At 42.9% G+C, this 21,543-nt stretch overlaps 1 protein-coding gene across 1 annotated transcript in view; it reads right to left on the reverse strand.

Annotated features, from left to right (window-relative positions):
- Positions 1 to 21,543, reverse strand: part of ep300a (EP300 lysine acetyltransferase a) — a 48,920-nt gene that overhangs the window by 17,018 nt on the left and 10,359 nt on the right. Inside the window, 14 exon segments of the mRNA XM_079656831.1 lie at positions 1,580 to 1,755; positions 1,938 to 2,001; positions 4,480 to 4,598; positions 7,942 to 8,371; positions 10,547 to 11,002; positions 12,079 to 12,231; positions 13,329 to 13,408; positions 13,709 to 13,783; positions 15,707 to 15,839; positions 16,332 to 16,449; positions 17,316 to 17,441; positions 18,731 to 18,836; positions 19,186 to 19,425; positions 20,421 to 20,540. Of these exon segments, the coding sequence (XP_079512957.1) occupies positions 1,580 to 1,755; positions 1,938 to 2,001; positions 4,480 to 4,598; positions 7,942 to 8,371; positions 10,547 to 11,002; positions 12,079 to 12,231; positions 13,329 to 13,408; positions 13,709 to 13,783; positions 15,707 to 15,839; positions 16,332 to 16,449; positions 17,316 to 17,441; positions 18,731 to 18,836; positions 19,186 to 19,425; positions 20,421 to 20,540 (2,396 nt within the window).

Raw genomic sequence — 21,543 nt, forward strand, 5'->3', positions numbered from 1 at the left:
ATCCGCAACTCTTTTGATAATCTATCAGTTGGAAAGTTAAACATATTTGTGCAAAAATGGAGATAAATGTGGAGATTTCCTGCTTATCTTTTTTATATATCATACTTAACCGACACATCTTAAGGCTTTTTACTGACAGAACAAGACATTTAGAGCGATCGCCTTGTTCTTAGTGAACTTGGATGAACACTTCTCACTATTTTGAACTTCAGATAAAGTTTGAGTACGTTGGAAGACGGTTTTATTTGGATTGAGCTGCAACGGTTAGTCGGCTAATTCATTAGTTGATCAACAGAAAAATAATCGGCCACTTTTCTGATAAGCTATGAAGCTTAACATATTTGTGCAAAAATGACAGTTTTATGGCGATAAATGTGGAGATTCCCTACTTATCTTTGTTCTATATCATACTTAACTGAAGTTTTTAAGTCGGTATTGACAAAACAAGACATTTAAAGCCATAATGTTGCTCTTTGTGAACTGGGATGAACTCTTTTCACCACTTTTTTACATTTGATAGACAAATTAATTGATTAAAATGTTCGGGAGATTAATCAATTTTGAAGCTAAATCTTGGTGGTTTATCCTGATGCTCGGCATGTAATCTTCCGTTGAGGTGAACAGAGCTTCCTGTGAGAATAATTTATGCTGAGAATGTATGTGCGTGCGCGTGTGTGTGTGTGTGTGTGCATGCGTGCGTGTGCGTGTGAGTAAGAAGCAGAAATTGACTCCCAATCATTCACGTCTGAAAGTGGAAGCAGCGAAGTGTATTCGATTCTAAATTTGGCTTTTGGCATTCCAACGCCATATCACATTTCAGCTCTCATTAGACTCTGCTATTCTTGGTTTTAGCAGGCAAATAACAAAAGTGATTGGCCTTTAATAATGAGAGGATAGCTGAAAGGTTACTCCTGACAATGAGACAAAGCAAAGTAGTCCCTGAGGTGAGACGAACTGTAATGAGTTTTAGCAAAAACATTTTAGGAACTTCCCCTCGATCCTATTGGCTGTAACGGTTAAAAAGAGGTGTCAATCATCAACATCGACCGGGGGGGGCCAGAGATATGGAAAATGCACCCAAATGACCCCAGAATTGTTTTCTTTTGCTAAATCTCTCTAAAAAGATCAAATGTCACTTGTTTTGCATCAATCTTGATACAGGGTACTTATTATATGTTATAGTTTGGATTCCTAAAGCTTTTAGTCTACCATCCCATCATTCAAGGGTGGTTTTCACTATAAGTAAAGTGTTTTATTTTTTAACGGACACTATAATTTACTATGTTCAATCTGAATGTACTTTAAAATAAAAAACATCTATATTGATTTTGACTTCTCTACATCTAACTCACAGGTTTATCCTTGCTTTGAGAAAAAAGATTATGAATTTACCCCTTTTAGAAGTGAAGTTATAGTCATTTGTTCTGGGCATGTCATTTTCGAGACTGAGGCCTGAAAAACAAGCTCGGGGCTTAACTCGTTAACTCCAATTTCCATACTTTCTCCTTGATTTGTATAATTACTCCGCCTCCCTAACACACATTTCCCTCCAGTCCTCCCTCCTTCTCCCCCGTCTCACCTTCCTCCCGCAGCAGTATCCGAGGCTCTGCATCACCGGGTCGATCTCCTGCTCGAACACCTCGGCCAGCTTGGAGCAGTACTTGTAGACTCGAGATGTTTTGCGGTTGTAGAGCCAGGCGTTGTTGAACATCACCCAGATGTCGTCTACGTACTGCCACGGCTCCTGGTACTGACCTGCGACACAAAAACAAAAGATCATGTCAGAGAAAACACTTTTTTTTTAATACAGCATTAAAAAAATAGTGCAATGGATTTGTTTTTATATATTTTAACTCCATATCACTTCACCAAATGTATCCACAATTTGATTTATCTTTTCATATTTGATGTCTATTTTGTTTCCAGCTGCTACTAACCTGTATCCAGTTTACGCTTGATAGTAGATAAGTCCATGGGATTCTTCACAATATCAAAGTAGTCCTGCAAGACACAACAAAGTGCCATGTGATTAAATTGATCACACACACACACACACACACACACACACACACACACACACACACACACACACACACACACACACACACACACACACACACACACACACACACACACACACACACACACACACACACACACACACACACACACACACACACACACACACACACACACACACACACACACACACACACACACACACACACACACACACACACACACACACACCGCCACTTTGAGTTCAAACCGGTTACCTTGGCGACACACTTTAACTCACATTGACTATATACAGTATTGATTGTCCTTCCTCCTTATCTTCCAACCATTTGGACGCAGACTTGCATTTCCCCATAACGATGTTGTTTAACAACCGGCGTAAACGGACCTTCACGCTATCAAGCAGTGAGCGTGCGATGTCCTGTTCAGATGACGTCAAATCCAACGGGATGTTATAAATAAACTACCGTAATTTTCGGACTATAAGCCGCGCCTTTTTCCCCATTTTTCGACCCTGCGGCTTATATAACGGTGCGGCTAATCTATGGATTTTTACAGCTAACGGCCACTAGGGGACCTCCTATATCTATGGATTTTACAGGTTACAGTCCACCACCTTTAACTCTATGGGCTCTATGGCCGGTCCGCGCCCCCCACCTTTAAGCGGGGGGCTCCAGCAGGAAAAGCTGGAGGCCGGAAAAGAGTGAGACAGGTAGCGCGCAAAAGTAAAAGTGGAACCGAGAGTGGTACGAGAGACAGAACGAGAGCAAGACAGACAGACATTACGAGAGCGAGACAGTTTGTGCAAAGGAAGTTTTCATGCACAAACCCTCATTATGGAAAACAAACGTAGAAATGCATATGATGCAGCTTAAGTTAAAGGCAGTCAATCTGGCAGTAAAAGAAGGAAATAGAGCTGCTGCACGTACCCTTGGCATCAATGAGTCAATGGTGAGACGTTGGAGACGCCAGCGGGAAGAACTGTCTCAATGCAAAAAGTCAAAAAAAGCTTTCAGAGGTAATAAAAGCAGATGGCCCGAACTTGAAGACTTTCTTGAAGATTGGGTGAAAACACACAGAGCAGACGGCCGAGGTGTTTCCACCGTGCAGATCCGACTGAAGGGCAAAACAGTCGCCACCGAAATGAAAATTGAACATTCTAGAGGTGGACCATCCTGGTGTTTCAGATTTATGAGACGAAAGGGACTGTCCATCAGGGCGCGGACGACTGTGTGTCAGCAACTCCCTCCAGGACCAGGAAAAAATAACAAACTTCGGCGAATTCTCACAAAGAAAGATAGAGGAATATTCCATCGGACCGGACCAGATCATAAATATGGATGAAGTGCCTTTGACGTTTGACCTGCCTCTCACTAGGACTGAATCGTCCATCACGTTGGGAACCACTGGCCACGAGAGAACGAATTTCACTTGTGTTCTTGGCTGCACAGCATCTGGATTAAAGCTTCCGCCAATGGTGATTTTTAAGCGGATTACAATGCCTAAAGAAAAGATCCCGAACGGCATCTCCTTTAAAGTCAACAAGAAAGGGTGGATGATGGAAAGCGTAATGAAGGAGTGGCTGAATGAGTGCTACGTCAAGCGCCCTGGAGGATTCTTTCACCAAAAAAAAAGCTTTGCTCGTTTTGGACAGCATGAGGGCCCATATAACAGATTCTGTGAAAGCAGCCATCAAGAGCACAAACTCAATTCCAGCTGTGATTCCTGGGGGCACAACGAAGCATCTGCAGCCACTCGACATCAGTGTCAATCGTGCGTTCAAAGTGGCACTACGCGTTCAGTGGGAGGCGTGGATGACTAGCGTCGATAAATCATTCACCAAAACTGGTCGCATGCGAAAAGCAACTTTCGCTCAAGTTTGCGAGTGGATCCTGACAGCGTGGGGGAGGAGTGTCAAAACATCCACGATCACCAACGGGTTCCGAAAGGCTGGACTGCTGCTTGATGAAGAGGAGGACGCCGCCACAGCTGAGGCCCTTCAGAGGCTGTTCGATTCCGACAGTGACGAAGAGGAGTTCGTTGGTTTTGAGAGCGACAACGAAGGAGAGAGGAGAGTGGCTGACGAAGCCACCCTTTTAAACATTAAAACACCTGCGGCTTATAGTCCAGTGCGGCTTATAGTCCGAAAATTACGGTACACAGAATCACACTACACACCTACGCAATGATCACATTCAGGCAGACTGTAGAATACAACCTCTTTGGACAATTGATATACTTATTGAAAACAAGCTAAAAAATGTAACACCTTGGAAAATGCCGTTTATTACTTTTTAATAGCCTTCATTTTCGCTAAATTGATTTATCAACTTTGAATACTTTTTAAGACCCCGCGGACACCCTGTATAAACAATTAAACACGTGAGAAGCAGCCCACACATGCACAGGGACAGAGCAGTTTATACACAAGGAATACAATTAATCTGAAGGGATACGTACAGGTATGCAGAGCAGCAGAGGGTCCACAGGCATCCTGAAGGGCAGAGACTCTGGATCCTGTCGGTACAGAGACTCCAGCGTCGGCATCAGAGCCTGGCGGAGCTCCTCTGGTTTAAAGACTGGAGGAAAGAGAGATTAAGAGAAGAATTAGATTACAGAGGAATCAGAAAACGTTTCCCTGCTTCGCTTCCCCCTGGAGATGTCCCGATCCGATCACGTGATCGGCGGGTTCGGAGCCGATCACGTGATTTTCAAAAGATCGGAATCGGTAGAAAAAAATCGGAGATTGGGATTTAAAAAAAAAAATGTTTATTCTTTTTTTAAATGTTGTATTCAATGTTACAAAACAAAAATGACCATGTTCAAGTCTTAAAGTCATCCTGAGGCCTTAGTTTTGGTTTCAAATGACAGAACATCATGTATGTGTTGCTTCTTTGGGGCTTGTTTTCATAGACCTGCTTATTTCTCTCAAATCTGGCAACAGAGTGGGCAGGGCGCGGTGTCTAATTGTAGCAGTAAGCTAACGAGTACTGATAAGCTTTATTTTGTTTTGATCCAATGCTGCTGTGAAAAAAAGAAGCTATATCCATGTTGGATAGAATATCCAATTAAAAAAAAAAAAAACCTTAAGGGACAAGGGACAACATTGCATAAAAATCGGTATCGGCAAATTGTCAAAATCAAATGATTGGAATCGGATCGGGAGCAAAAAAAGGTGATCGGCACATCCCTACTTCCCCCCCTTAAAACCTACTTATTTATATATAAATAGTTATCACTGCAATAAACCGTATTTGATTTTATCTTAATGTACACTATTTAATATTCTGCTCTTGTACATATCATATTCTATTTACATGTATATAGACTTTTTGCACTATTTTATATTTTTGATTTTATTATATATGTTGCATTGCGGGAGAGGCCCAGGTCAGAAGAATTTCACTGCCATTTCTACACTGTAGCTCAGGGCTATTCAATTAGTTTGGAATGGGGCCGGTTGATGAAAATGATCCAAAGCAAGGGGCCGGGAAAAAGATGGCTTGAAATATGAGCAAAAAAATTAAGACCTCCAGATACAGTAAATACTACAACAGCATAGCGGAGTGCATATATTGTGTTTAATTAAATCAAACAACATAGCCCCAAGGCCTTTATACATCTAAATGTTAAGTTCAGAACTCAGTAGGCCTACATGCTAATTTAACCATCAACATCTGAAATGATCTAATCATTCACGCAGAGATGCAATAAATGACAGTTTGCCGGTTGTCACTACAGTAGCTAGTAAGTGGGTTGTCTCTACAGTAGCTAGTAGGTGGGTTGTCTCTACAGTAGCTAGTAGGTGGGTTGTCACTACAGTAGCTAGTGGGTGGGTTGTCACTACAGTAGCTAGTAGGCGGGTTGTCTCTACAGTAGCTAGTAGGTGGGTTGTCACTACAGTAGCTAGTGGGTGGGTTGTCACTACAGTAGCTAGTAGGTGGGTTGTCACTACAGTAGCTAGTAGGTGGGTTGTCACTACAGTAGCTAGTGGGTGGGTTGTCACTACAGTAGCTAGTAGGTGGGTTGTCACTACAGTAGCTAGTAGGTGGGTTGTCACTACAGTAGCTAGTAGGTGGGTTGTCTCTACAGTAGCTAGTAGGTGGGTTGTCACTACAGTAGCTAGTAGGCGGGTTGTCTCTACAGTAGCTAGTAGGTGGGTTGTCACTACAGTAGCTAGTAGGTGGGTTGTCACTACAGTAGCTAGTGGGTGGGTTGTCACTACAGTAGCTAGTAGGCGGGTTGTCTCTACAGTAGCTAGTAGGTGGGTTGTCTCTACAGTAGCTAGTGGGTGGGTTGTCACTACAGTAGCTAGTAGGTGGGTTGTCACTACAGTAGCTAGTAGGTGGGTTGTCACTACAGTAGCTAGTGGGTGGGTTGTCACTACAGTAGCTAGTAGGTGGGTTGTTACTACAGTAGCTAGTAGGTGGGTTGTCACTACAGTAGCTAGTAGGCGGGTTGTCTCTACAGTAGCTAGTAGGTGGGTTGTCACTACAGTAGCTAGTAGGCGGGTTGTCTCTACAGTAGCTAGTAGGTGGGTTGTCACTACAGTAGCTAGTAGGCGGGTTGTCTCTACAGTAGCTAGTAGGTGGGTTGTCACTACAGTAGCTAGTGGGTGGGTTGTCACTACAGTAGCTAGTAGGTGGGTTGTCTCTACAGTAGCTAGTAGGCGGGTTGTCTCTACAGTAGCTAGTAGGTGGGTTGTCACTACAGTAGCTAGTGGGTGGGTTGTCACTACAGTAGCTAGTAGGCGGGTTGTCTCTACAGTAGCTAGTAGGTGGGTTGTCACTACAGTAGCTAGTGGGTGGGTTGTCACTACAGTAGCTAGTAGGTGGGTTGTCACTACAGTAGCTAGTAGGTGGGTTGTCACTACAGTAGCTAGTGGGTGGGTTGTCACTACAGTAGCTAGTAGGTGGGTTGTCACTACAGTAGCTAGTAGGTGGGTTGTCACTACAGTAGCTAGTAGGTGGGTTGTCACTACAGTAGCTAGTAGGCGGGTTGTCTCTACAGTAGCTAGTAGGTGGGTTGTCACTACAGTAGCTAGTGGGTGGGTTGTCACTACAGTAGCTAGTAGGCGGGTTGTCTCTACAGTAGCTAGTAGGTGGGTTGTCACTACAGTAGCTAGTGGGTGGGTTGTCACTACAGTAGCTAGTAGGTGGGTTGTCACTACAGTAGCTAGTAGGTGGGTTGTCACTACAGTAGCTAGTAGGCGGGTTGTCTCTACAGTAGCTAGTAGGTGGGTTGTCACTACAGTAGCTAGTAGGTGGGTTGTCACTACAGTAGCTAGTTGGTGGGTTGTCACTACAGTAGCTAGTAGGTGGGTTGTTACTACAGTAGCTAGTAGGTGGGTTGTCTCTACAGTAGCTAGTAGGTGGGTTGTCACTACAGTAGCTAGTAGGTGGGTTGTCACTACAGTAGCTAGTAAGTGGGTTGTCACTACAGTAGCTAGTAGGTGGGTTGTCACTACAATAGCTAGTAGGTGGGTTGTCTCTACAGTAGCTAGTAGGTGGGTTGTCACTACAGTAGCTAGTAAGTGGGTTGTCACTACAGTAGCTAGTAGGTGGGTTGTCACTACAGTAGCTAGTAAGTGGGTTGTCACTACAGTAGCTAGTAGGTGGGTCGTCTTTACAGTAGCTAGTAGGCGGGTTGTCACTACAGTAGCTAGTAAGTGGGTTGTCACTACAGTAGCTAGTAGGCGGGTTGTCACTACAGTAGCTAGTAGGTGGGTTGTCACTACAGTAGCTAGTAAGTGGGTTGTCACTACAGTAGCTAGTAGAACAAATTTGATTGCTTTTTTACATTATACTCAAAGGGCCAGTAAATATCACCCCGGGGCCGGATTTGGCCCGCGGGCCGCCAATTGAATAGCCCTGTGCTAGGAGATGTTTAAAAACGTCATTTTAGCTCAGAAGGGAAACTCACTCTTCTTTTTGGCTGCAGTCTGAGCTGAAGCTGAATCCGACGTCTCCTCTTCATCCTTCACCTCCGTCTTTATTTCCGGTTTCCTATCTTCCGTCTTAACGCTCACCATCGTCGTCGTCGTTTTAGTCGTCGATGATGATTCCATGGGAAGCCCTTTGCCTCCCTCTCCGGAGCACTCCTCCTTTTTCACCTCCAGCTTCACAGGCTTCTCCTCAGTTTTCATGTTGCTGAGCTTCCCTCCCTTGGAGCAGCTGCCACTGTCGCTCTCCTCCTCCTCCTCGTCCTGCTGCTGCTGCTTGATCTCCATCTTGGAGTCGTGGTTGGCGGTGGAAGCGTTGGACTGCGGCTGCTGGGAGGAAGCGTCCAAGCTGCTGACGGAGGCCGGGGTCAGCGCCTGATTGTCTGCGTGGAATGAACCCTTCTGGGACAACTAGAGAGAGGAGACATAGGATTAGATAGAGGAGACATAGGATCAAAACTCAGGTGCATGGAAACAGGGAATCAGAGATATTAAAGGACAGGATGCTTTGACAAGATACAAGCAGACTAACGTTAAGTGAAACATTGGACAAACTTTAACACAAATGATGAAGCTGGATCATAACTGAGGACACAGTCAAAGGTTAAGTCCCATGATAAGTGCTATATGAGGGAAAAGCAGATTAAAATAACCCTTTTATCAATAGGGTTTGAAACCTTGACCTGACATGATCTTAACTTCATGTCATCATCGTATTGTTGTGTCAAGCTGGGTCATAATGAGTCCAGTATTGAAGGAGAACCCTGCAGAGGACATCCTCAATTTGGGCTGCAGTGTAGTCCTTTGGCGCAATGCACACCTTTAATGTATGTCCAAAAAATTTTGTTTTGGTATTGACCGGCTCAGATTGGAATTATAAGCGTCTTACAACATTGTGCAAAGGAGCCTTCAGAGAAATAAAACGTTGTTAGCGTTATTTAAAAGATTTTCAATGTCAAGATTGTGGATGCAACAGGAGATTACAGAATGAGACTCCTCAGAGCGAGACTTGGGTTAGCCACAATTACAAAAATGCAAGCAAAATGAAACGACCCTACAGAAAAATGTTTCCTTTTTTCTATAGGGTCCTTTGAATGATGTTGTGAGACACTCTTGATGGCAAGAAACAAGGCACTTTTAGTGGATATACATTAAGACCCCATTTACACGGGAATGTTTACGCACTGTATGCGTTTTCAAAAAAGTATTCCGTTCACACGCCTTCGGCTCAATTAACGTGTTCGTTCACACGAGACCGCTGGAAACGCTGTAGTACATATGCCGGGCCTGTAAGTGGCGCTGCTGCCGCCACAAAATACACCAAAAGCAGCGAAGAAGACCCCGGAGCATGGTTGCCCTTCTGTTTATCGTTTTGTTACGGCCTTGTGTAAACGAAAGGGCTATACTAGAGATGTCCCGATCCGATCACGTGATTTTCAAAAGATTGGTATCGGAAGAAAAAAATCGGGGATTGGGATTTTTTTTTTTTTTAAGTACTTTTTTTTAATTTTGTATTCAATGTTACAAAACAAAAATGACCATGTTCAAGTCTTAAAGTCATCCTGAGGCCTTAGTTTTGGTTTCAAATTACACAGCATCATGTATGTGTTGCTTCTTTGGGGCTTGTTCTCATAGACCTGGTTGATTATTTCTCTCAAATCTGGCAACAGAGTGGGCGCAGTGTCTAATTGTAGCAGTAAGCTAACGAGTACTGATGAGCTTTATTTTTGTTTTGATCCAATGCTGCACAACTGAACTGATCCAATGCTGCTGTGAAAAAAAGAAGCTATATCCATGTTGGATAGAATATCCAATTTAAATAAAAAAATAACCTTAAGGGACAAGGGACAACATTGCATAAAGATCGGATCGGGAAAAATCGGTATCGGCAAATTGTCAAAATCAAATGATCGGAATCGGATCGGGAGCAAAAAAAGGAGATCGGGACATCCCTAGGCTATACGCAAGAGAAACTATGCGGATACAACCCGTATCGTGCTCGTGTAAACGGGGTCTAAATGGGGCAACATTTACCGAAAGACTAATATTGCATAATGTTTTTGCGTCTGTCAGTCAATTTCACTTATTGTGTTGATTAGTCACATTACCATGGGAAAACCAGGTGCAGATTAAAAGTGTCTGAAACAGAATTATTGGAATCTATGCGATAAAATAAACTGGTCTTAATGTATGAATAATAATACATGTGATTTAAACAGCGCTTTTCCTGGTGCTCAAAGCGCTATATAAGCAAGACTAAAGGACAGTTTCATCCCACAGGGCATAAGACCGTTAAACTCCTGAACTTTGGAAGGAACGTCCATAACATTCATCTGCATCTCATATATATCAATGTTCCAATTACTTCTATATAGACTATTCTGCACAATTTCTATTATATTTTATTTCATCTTCTTGCACTGTTATCTGTTGTATTGTGTTGCACTGTTGGAGGAGCCTGTGACCTAAGATGTTCATTGTCATAACTACACTGTGGCTAAGCACACATGACAATAAAAGCCTTGAATGTTGAATGTTGAATCTATAGAAGAAAAATAAGTACGTGGAAGTCTAAACCCCACTGACCGGAGTGCGTGGCAGCTGAGACCCGTGAGGCGTTGAGCTGGATCCTAACCCCGGATGAGAGGGAGTGGTGGAGCCCGAGGAGCCCATGTGCTGCTGCTGCTGCTGCTGCTGCTGCTGCTGCTGCTGGAGGGGCTTGTTGGAGGCCGGGCCCTGGCTCTGTGGGGGGGCTGAAGGGGGCCCCAGGGCGTTGGGGGTGTGCGGCTGCGGCGTCTGGGACCCGGGGTGTCTGGGGGGGGTCTGGTGAGGAGTGGGGGAGCGGCTGTGGGCCGGGGAGGGCGAGCTGCGCATGGCTGCCAGGTGAGGGAGGGAGCTGGGCTGCTGGTTTGAGTTCGATGGAGTCATGGAGGACGCTCCGACGCTCAGAGGACCCAGAGGCCCCACAGAGGAGACGCTGCCGGGACCCCCGACTGAACCGGGCTGAGCGAGAGGACTCGAGACCGGGGTGCCCATCTGCGTCTGGGGAGAGGAGGAGGGTGCAAAGAAAGACGGTCAATAACAAAAAGTTATAGTTTAAGAACAAAGCTCCAAGCAACTCCCGTTTCTGGTGGTCTCTGACGGAATAGTAACCATTTGTGTTTGTTGTACTGCATGTTCCTTATTGGTCAAAAAACTTAAATTTGACACAAGCACTTACAATCCTGTCACTTTAGAAGTATTTTTAAGCAAAAATCAAATATACTGGGTGCCAACAGATTTGATTTAAAGTCACGAGGAGGAATTGACTGATTCAAATTTTAATTCATATTTTAGGGTATTCTAACAGGGTATATGCAGGAATCCTGAAGTCAAATGTAAAACCTTTTAAGACCTTTTTTAAGACCCTTTCCATACATTTTAAGACCTCATCGCCACTTGGAGTTTTAACCGGTTACCTTGGCGACACACTTTACCTCACATTGACTATATACAGTATTGATTGTCCTTCCTCCTTATCTTCCAACCATTTGGACGCAGACTTGCATTTCCCCATAACGATGTTGTTTAGCAACCGGCGTAAACGGACCTTCACGCGCTATCAAGCAGTGAGCGTGCGATGTCCGGTTCAGATGACGTCAAATCCAACGGGATGCCATAAATAAACTACACAGAATCACACTACACACCTACGCAATGATTACATTCAGGCAGACTGTAGAATACAACCTCTTTGGACAATTCATATACTTATTGGAAACAAGGGACAACATGTAGGACTTGGAAAATGCTCTTTCATACTTTTTAATAGCCTTCATTTTCGCTAAATTGATTTATCAACTTTTAATACTTTTTAAGACCCCGCGGACACCCTGTATAAACATCATTTTTTCATTAATTAAAATAATTTCTCATTTCATTTATTTGTTTCTATTCAACATCATATTTTAACCTTCCAAATGATGCAATATATGTACAAAAATGTAGATACTGATTGTTAGTTAATCTTTATCCTAAGAATCTTTCCTATACAAAAGACTTAATCCTGAGTGCTCCGTGCCACATCCCCCTGATCATAACTCTCTGACTAACAGGTGAATGACTTCAGGCCGTCTCACCTGTCCCAGCCCTGCCTGAGCTCCAGGTTGAGCCATCCCGCTCTGAGCTGCTCCGACTCCTGGTCCTGATCCAGGAAACTGACCCTGGGTCAGATACTGGTTCTGCAGCTGGTTCACATTTGGCTGCCCCATCCGTGGTCCCACCATTCCCATCTGGAACATCAAAGGGCAGGGGTTAAACACTTTTTTCTAGCATGCAATAGTTACTAGTTAAAGTGGCATTTTCTTAACCCACTTTGCAACAACAAACATTTATTTTGATTTACATACAACAAATGTTTGAACATTACACCCTGGAAGCTACTGTATGAAAAGACACTTCAACTTAGGTCAACTTTGAGTTTTTATGCACCCCTAAAACGGAACAAACTTCCAGAAATCCTGAGGTCTTCACCAACGCGGAGTTCTTTTAAATCGAGGCTAAATACCGTACTTCTTTTAGCTTCCTACCCAGAAGTCTTAACTTGTTTTAGCACCTACTGTATTTACAATGTCTGTATCTCTTTTATGCATGGTTCTTAAGAATCTGTTATTCCATAGTGTTTATTTATTGTGTTCCTTTCTATTGTCTTCTTTATAGCCGCTTTCACACCAAGTACTTTGCCGCACTTAGTTCCCAGCACTTAGTTCCCCCATGGAACTGAGAAAAGATCGCGTTCACACCGGAATAAGTTCCCTGAGGGAGGATTAGGCAAATGAAGCTGCTGACGTCACTTCTTCTTCTTCTTCTGCTTTGGGTTTACTTGCAGGCCGCAAACCACTTCACTGCGTATACTGCCACCCGAAGTCCCCGGCCGGAAGTCCACGGAGTTGGGGACTGGCTTCAGTAGAAGCTGCTGGGACTCCCAGCAGCTTCTACTGAAGCCTTCCGAGTAAATCGCCAGAACACCGACACCTCCTCATCTCCACCGCTCCCATGTTTTATTTTGTGTTGCCATAAGTTAGTCTCTCTCCGTTGGTGCGCTGGGCTAAAGTACCTGCTCTCTAGCAGACACTAAAAAGGGGGGAAAAGTTCTCATGAACTAAGTTCTCTTTTTGGTGTGAACGCAAAATCCTAGGAACTATCGGAACTGAACGGGAAAAGTACTCCGGTGTGAAAGCGACTATTAAGTGTTAATGTTGATGTAAAGCACTTTGAATTGCCACTGTGTCTGAAAATAAACGTACATTACCTTAAGTGACATCCTTATTGTGTTAATCGACACATTAAAAACGTAACTATGTGATAAAGGTGTGTGTTCAGGACTGACCTGGTTGCCAGACGTTCCCATGGGGAGAGGAGACCTCTGGCCCATCGACTGCATCCCCATCTGACTGAACTGATTCATTCCTGAGAAAACACACTTTGTTATTGAAACAACACAAAATAACAATTTCATGTGAAAACCACACTTATATTGTATTTTGTTTCTAAATGGCTCTAAGGGCAGAAATGTGGTTTGTATTGCAACATTTTCCCCAAAAATGTCTGCAACATTTTTTTAATTAAAATGGAGCAGTGGAAACATTTTCTGTGAAAAAAATGTTTCTGTCTTTTCGGCTGAACCAACAGAGACATTTATCAGATATTAAGTCCGACCATTAACTGATGAATTTAACTAATATGTCATGATGTCTTGTGTTTGTTTACCTGGGACTTGCATTCTGTTGACCATCTGATTTGGTCCAGGGGGTCGAACCATTGATGGGTCAGGGAGCGGACCGTCTGAAAAACAGAGACAAGAGATTTAAAATAAAAAATGAAGTTGTCATCTGGAGAGCACAGGAGAGAAGGAGGGGTGGAGATGTCCCGACCAAGTGTGTGTGGAGAGCTTTGTACCAACTCTGGAATGCTGCCTGCCGTGTGGGACAGTTGATTAAAAATGTGTGTAAAATGTGATGTGAACAAATCTGCACAGGCTTCTGTATTCAGGGGACCATCAGGACAGAGAAGAAACATTTGAAAAAGTGTAATGCATGTCAAAAAAATGGAGGAAACTGTTGATTCTGTAACATTTAAGATCAGGTGTCAGGATCTTAACCTATGTTGTGAAAATTGACTTCAATGAGCCTTAAAACTCCCCCTAATGCTGCAGAAATATGAATTAAGATGACAACTTTTGCAGTCCCATATCAGGGCTTGCTAAAAATCTCAAAGCATGAGGTAAGATAAGATAAGAGTTCCAAAACAATGCTTAGATGTCCTAACGTCACATTCCCCTGGATTAAATCATCATTCACGTGAATGCGTGCTGCCCGGCATATCGTGAGCATGCATGTTTCATAGGTCCAATTTATACTCACTTTATAGAATATATATTAAACGTTTTAGCTTGTAATGTCAAACTGACACTTATACTGTCGGTTATGTGTGACTGCACTATCGGGAATGCTTTGAATTTTGCTGTACTCTGTGTAGAGAAGAAATAAAGGAATCTGAATCTAAAGCTGCGTGTGGACCATGGATGTATAATAAGAACTGGATAAAGCGTGGGAGGCGGGGCCTCGTTCATTCCTATGAGAGTTGCTCATTGACGCATGAAAACAAAATGGCCAAACTTTTGAGAGAGCGAAACGTCACGAAAGTATTCATATAATCCGTTCTTATTGTGCATCCACTGGTAAAGGTAAAACTCATGTAGTGCTGAACACGTCACGTGAACGTGCCGGGCGGCGCGGTCCCGTGGGTTAGATGCGCGTTCATAATGCAGAGGAACATAACTCTCAGAATAACGTTATTAGCACATTTTACAACTTGAGGACCGAATGTTTTTAATAAGGGCTATACAAACGTTCATACTGGGTAGTTTATTTAGTTTAAAAAAAAATATCCAACGATTTACAGACATCTCTTTCCCCATGTGAGTCAATAGAGAGGCGAAGTCCCTCCCTTTCCGGGGGACCTCCATGGGTTCTTATTTCTGAAAAAGTATGTATTGAAGTCAATGGAGAGAGAAAGATTATCTTTCGATCCCGTTTGAATTGTGCCACGAATTACACATATGATGTTTTTCAATTTAAAAGATAATTTTGCAAGTCAAAAAAATTACAATGTGTGGTAAATCTGTGAAGTAACACTTTGTTTTGTGTGAAACCGCTCAATGAACTACATCTCCCGTCTCGCACCACACACCAAGACGGCCGTCACGTTGGAACATTTCACTTCTTTCTTTCAGAATGAAGCGGAAAGTATTAAAAGAGGTGAAAATCACTCCAAGTCTGGGCATGTTGAGAGCCGTACATACACACAAGGGGAGTTAGTCGGTTCCGTAAGAGCCAGCATGCGGGACCGGGACTCTGGGATTTGTAGTCTTTCTAGTTGCGTATTTTTCATAGTCTTATATTTCAACAGTTTTACGACAAACTGTGACTTTTTTGACATGGAAATTATTTGTTAAGATTGACAAACATCGTGGAATTCGTGGCACGATTCAAACGAGATCAAAAGATAAGATTGACTTCAATACATAATGTTTCCTAAATAAGTTCCCATGGGTCGGAAGTAGATGGGCAGGACTTCGCCTCTCTGTGGGGAAAAAGTCTTTCCGGGCCCAGCGACTGATACGGAAGTGTAGTAACGCCGTTTGGCCACAACAAATATTTTCCTCAGAGTCCGGCGCACTTCCTGGGTGCTTGGGTGTGGACTCACTTGGAGGCAGGCCAACGGGGGACGGACCCAGGCCGATGCCGATGCCCTGCTTCTGGAGCCGCGTCCGCCGCTTCTCCTCCAGCTCCTTCTGGATCTTATAGATCTTCTCGGCCAGCAAGTGATAGTACTCCGCCTGTCAGAAAGAAGGTAGGAAAATAAGGAAAATGTGGCCAGGTGGGGGAATTTCCCAAACATGTAAGAGAAGTAGAAGCTGACTGTTGGTTTGGATAAAGATTCAGTATTGATTTGTATATAATCACTAAGAAGGTAAAGTCACAATGTGGTATCACTCGTTATGCCGCTTATAAAACATATATGCTATGATAACAACATCTGAGACTAGATCTAGTCTTATGTCACATTATTGATATAACTTTGAATATCTAAAGTATGTTTTTTGAGGAAAACAGAGAAGTTAGCAACAATTTAAAAAAACACACAGTGAGGATTTATCTGCAGCAAAAAGTAATAACAAGTGAAGATCATAAGCTCTGGATTTTCTCCTACGTCCAACAATTTGATTTGGGAAGTTGATTTGACTCTGGCTAAAGCTTCACAATTAAAAAAGGCAAAGGTGTTTTCCTTTCTGAGTAACACACTGAGATAAAAGGCCAGGGTAACTTACTCTACTGTTGGCCGACTCGTACATGTCTCCCTCCACTTTTCGGGCGTAGGCCACTAGGTTCTCCATTCGTCGGTCCTTCAGAGCGGCGGGATCTGGGGTCGGGAAGATGGCCTGAACGCTGTGGGAGAACAAAGAGAGGAGGAAAGAAATAGAAATATATAATCATTTGATGTAGTCTTTGTCAAAATACGTCTTAAACAACACATGTCATTTTTAGTCTTGGTAATAGTCCAGGGTTCATAAACTTTTTCTCCAATGATTTTCCATGACTTCTCCATGACCAAAAAACATTACTCTCTCAGCGGTACCACTGAAAATGGTTTATTTTAACATGGAACAGGAAAATAAGGTCTGCATATGAAACATGTTGTTCCAATCTAAAACTTATCAAAAGGCTAACTAGCTTCTACACGCTAAAGCAACTCAAATCTCTCACCAGCAAAACACCTCGTCAGTTAAATGCCATTTTACGTTTCATTACGATACGATACAGTATTTATTATCATTATAGTATTCATATTTCGGCGATTAGATAAAATATAAATTATATTTGATGCAACTTTAGTTACATTTCCATGACTTTTCCAGGTTTTTAATGACCGTAAGAACCCTGATAGTCTTTCTGTGTGGTGGCTTTGGGACAGTGCCAGTGAACAGTCGTAGCCCTGGTGTTAATAATACGGTTCCTTTAGCAATTCATATCTAATCTAGCTCTTAAAATAGTTGAGTTATCGCCACCATGGACGTGTTTCGAGGAGTTAATCTCACATTCATGTACTACATCGTCTCTCACCGAACGCTTATGAAGGCTTGCTAATGTTACTAGCATTTCTATGTGAGAGGCACTAACTGAGGCTACTATCAGACACCTTAGATGAAATCAGAGACATACAATGGTCTACTGCTGAAGTAACCACTTGCATTAACAGAATACATTAAAGAGCCGTTTCTGTTTCTCTGGTGCAGTTCTTCTCGGATACTTACAGTTTGTGCACCAAGTGGTTTCTCAGGTCTTGTGTGATGTCTTCATGCCAGCTTTTCCTCATTCCCGACGACGAGGGAGGACCTGCGGTTGGCATCGAGCCGACCCCACTGGAATCGTTCATCAGACTGGGAGAGAAAGGAGGGAATCATTTGATGATTTACTTCTTAAAAACATTGATGTGGAATTGTATTGACAGCGGCCCTGAAGTGCATCACCATTAAATGGTTGAAACCAGAACTTCCCACTTATAACTGCTGGATTCAGAGAGTGTGGGATATCCACCACATGGAGCAAATAACATATTTATTACGCCTACAGAAACACGTATCAAGCGATGGGCCCCTGTAATGCAGCCACTAATACAGTAAGAATTGTTAACACACTTCTTTTCTCTTTCCATCATTATTATTTGTTGTTTATTTTTCTTATTTTCGAAAGGTAGGCCATATTTATTACATTTGATTTTAGCCCTGGAGAGGTACGCTGTTACTGGTTGACTAATACTTGAAACTAGGGATGCTCCGATCGCCAATTTAGGGGCTGATGGCCGGAATCAGTATCGGCCGATACCGATCGAGTGGGCGGGGAATAAATATATGTATAACTAGTTTATCTTGTTCCAGAGGTAGATCAAGTAGCTAAGTGTGTTAGGTCTAACTCTTAGTGTGTGTTTCGCTCACCGGTCCGTCACAGCGGGCGGAGCTGCAGGGTTTCTGCTTCTCACACGTTGCATACCGCTATTTTACTGTCTTTTTCGGACACCTTAAAATACTGCCAGACCGGTGAGCTTGTTTTGCCGCACACAGAGAAAAGTGTCATGTATTTTACGTCATGTGATCGGCTCTCCCGATGGGCCTTTATAGGGAGCGCCGATCGATCGGCAGAGAGTGAGTATCGGCCGATATCGATTTTCAGTATTGTATTGATACAGCTGGAAAAACTGAAAATGTGACTGAAAGATATATTGTACTGTATTATTGTCTGAAACTAAACAAATAAAGTTCTAAAAAAACAAACAGATGTGGCCTGCTCAAGTCATGATAGAATGATTCAGAATCAGGTTTATCACCAGGTAGGTTGACACGTACGAGGAATTTGACTTGATGTCAGGGTGCATACATAAAAGTAAAATAAAAATGAAAAACACAGATAGAGAACTATTTAAAAAAACTAAATTAACATAAAAAATAAATATATATTGTAAGATATAGAAGTATTAGTCTGTACTTTAAACTGAGTTCTAGTAACTGCACACTATTATTTTTGTAATCTACCATATGTCTAATGTTGGGGAATGTTTGTGTTCTATTGACATAGAAATAGAATGGAATAAAATATGTGCAGTAATACAAAAAAAGATATTGTGTACATTGTGTGCCCTTTAATAATGCTGAATGTGTGTGTCCTGTCTTACCCTTGTGTGTTGACGTTGAGGTGCATCATGGTGTCCTGCAGCAGGCTGGATTGTTGGCTCTGAGTTGAAGCTCCCACGCCTCCATTCACTCCCAAAGGATTCACACCTATAGACAGAACAGGTACAGGTTATTAGGGGGTTTGGATTCTTTGTGTTTCCCTACTGTAGTGGTGGTAGTTGTAGTAGTAGTTGTAGTAGTAGGAGTAGTAGTTGTAGTAGTAGTTGTAGTAGTAGTGGTGGTAGTTGTAGTAGTAGAAGTAATTGTAGTAGTAGCATGTGAAGGACACTGTTCAGGAACTAGTTGATGCTCTGTATGTGATGACTACTTCCATTCTTGAGAGGATCATAAACACATGGATCCTGAGATTGAAGCTCAAGCCAGTGATATGTTTTCTAACAGTAGCTATGTACAAATGACAATAAAAGCCTTGAATCTTGAATGCAGCGTAACTCACCCATTGTGTTGAGAGTCCTCATGCCGGCCGGGCCCTGCAGCGATGTGTTGGACATGTTGGGCTGTCCGCTCTGGACCTGGATCTGGTTCCCCTGGTACGTGAGGCCCAGCGCTGCATAGGCTCTCTCGATGGAGCTGGGGTCGATCTGGCTCGGGGGGTTTAGGTTCGAGGCGCTTGGTGGTCCGCCCGGTAACGACCCGAGAGAACTGCCTAAACCTGCAGCTGCTGCACCAAGAAGAGCTGGGAGGAGCAGAGGAGAGAGGAGTGTTAATATTACATCTGCTTAACAGAACATCAAGTCCAAATAATACAAACGTGTGACTCAAAAAGCTCGCAAAAATCATGCTGTATTGATAAGAACATAACAGGCGTTTAGCTCACTACTAGGCAATCGCTTCAACACGCTATTAATACAATTTAGGGCTGTACCAAATGTCGTTTTTTATTTATTTATCCGGAGCTTCAATTGAGTTCATATTTGAACGTGAGTCCTCATACAAAATACTGAATTTTTTTAATGTAATTAACTTTTTATAATGTATTACTTGTCATGTTTGTCAACATAAATACATGTCAGTGCAGACTGAGGTCCGAGCGCCGTGGCGCGCGCGTGTGTGTGTGCGTGCGTGCGTGCCTTGCTCAAGGGCACCACGGCAGGGCAGGAGGTAGTAGCAGTTCACACTCCATATTTAGGTCTGTTGGGGGACTTGAACCGGCGACCCTACGGCTCACAGTCCAAGCCCCTACTGACTGAACAGGTGTGTGTGTGTGTGTGTGTGTGTGTGTGTGTGTGTGTGTGTGTGTGTGTGTGTGTGTGTGTGTGTGTGTGTGTGTGTGTGTGTGTGTGTGTGTGTGTGTGTGTGTGTGTGTGTGTGTGTGTGTGTGTGTGTGTGTTTAAGAGATGGTCACAAAAGGTTACTGAGAGCTCTGTTTTCTCACCTACAAAATTATTAGAGTGGCATTATCTTTATCTGCAACTGTTTAGAAACACCAGGTTAATTACAGATGCAGTAAAAATGTTTTAGAAAGCTGTGGAGCATTTGTTGATTTAGATTTCTGACATTAAAGTTATGAATAAAGATTTGAAGTCTTCGATACAGCCCTTACAGAAATCGATGCATTCGCTAATAGGCCTGAAATAAGTAACATTGATGATGATATAACACGACTATAATTTCCTGTACAGCGCAGTGTGCAGGAAATGCATGTATAGCGTTGCTTGGCCAGATACCGACACTCACACTGGGGGTTCCTCTTGTCTCCGGCGTTCTTCAGCGGCAGGCAGACCGGACAGTCGTGCCTCGTGCAGTTCTTCCAGTGAGAGATGATCTGCCGCGAGGATGCACAGTGCGCCACTGAGAGGAGGGATGGGGGGAGAAAGAAACAGAGGTACATGAGGGAGAGGAAGACAGGCAGGAGAGCAGGGATGTGTTGTGTGATAGAAGCTTCGAATGAAGAACCAAGCGAATCTGGTCCAAACTGAACGTCTTTACTTTTGATTAATGTAACAGTTTTCAAAAAGAACGGTAGAAAACGGGAAAATGCACTCAACATACTCGTATTCTTTTCAAAATCATAACAGGAAGGAGTAAGAGCAGGACACATACTTGCACTTCAAAATAAAAGCATTTCCTGTTAAACATTTTACCTTTAACTTCTGTCAAGAAGCAAATAAACAAATGTTTTTACTGCCTTAAAGTTCACATACCATGCTATTTTTAGGCAATAGCATAGGTCTCAGATATATACAAATATATAAGAAACATGTCTATGAAGTGTTTTGCTCAAAATACCAAACAGATCACCCATTCTAGCCATGCCTCATATCCCTCTATTTCACTTCCTGTTTCTAAAGTTCTGATTTTGGGTATAAAGCTTTACAAAAAAAAAAATGATAAAGAAGGAGGGGTCTGAGCTCATGCGGGACCCGGCAGCTACTGTCTAAACTAAATACTGCCGTGATGAAACGCCATATCATGGATTATCAAGGATTCTCTCTGAAACAGTATGGAGCTCAAAGGCTTTCTCTCTTGCCGGTTATACCACAAGGTGAGTTCCTTTTTACTTCCTGCTTCTTCACACACATACTCTCCAGTACAGGTTAGCCCTGAGTGTTAGCGATGCTAATGTAAACACCGACCATATTACGTCCAAAACAGTCGGGCATTGTTTCTGATAGCAACAAATCTGGATCAGCTCCGTTATAGCCCCGTTTTTAGAGATTTGGGTACAGAGGAAAAGAGAGAGGGTTTTATTTTCTGACCCTGCGTGAGTTCCCCGACACACCGGGGACACATGTTTATGTATAAAAGACATCAAAAGGTGCATGATAGGTCCCCTTTAAGTAAAATAAGTTAC

Source organism: Notothenia rossii, assembly GCF_949606895.1.
Source record: "Notothenia rossii genome assembly, chromosome: 11".
Classification (NCBI taxonomy): domain Eukaryota; kingdom Metazoa; phylum Chordata; class Actinopteri; order Perciformes; family Nototheniidae; genus Notothenia; species Notothenia rossii.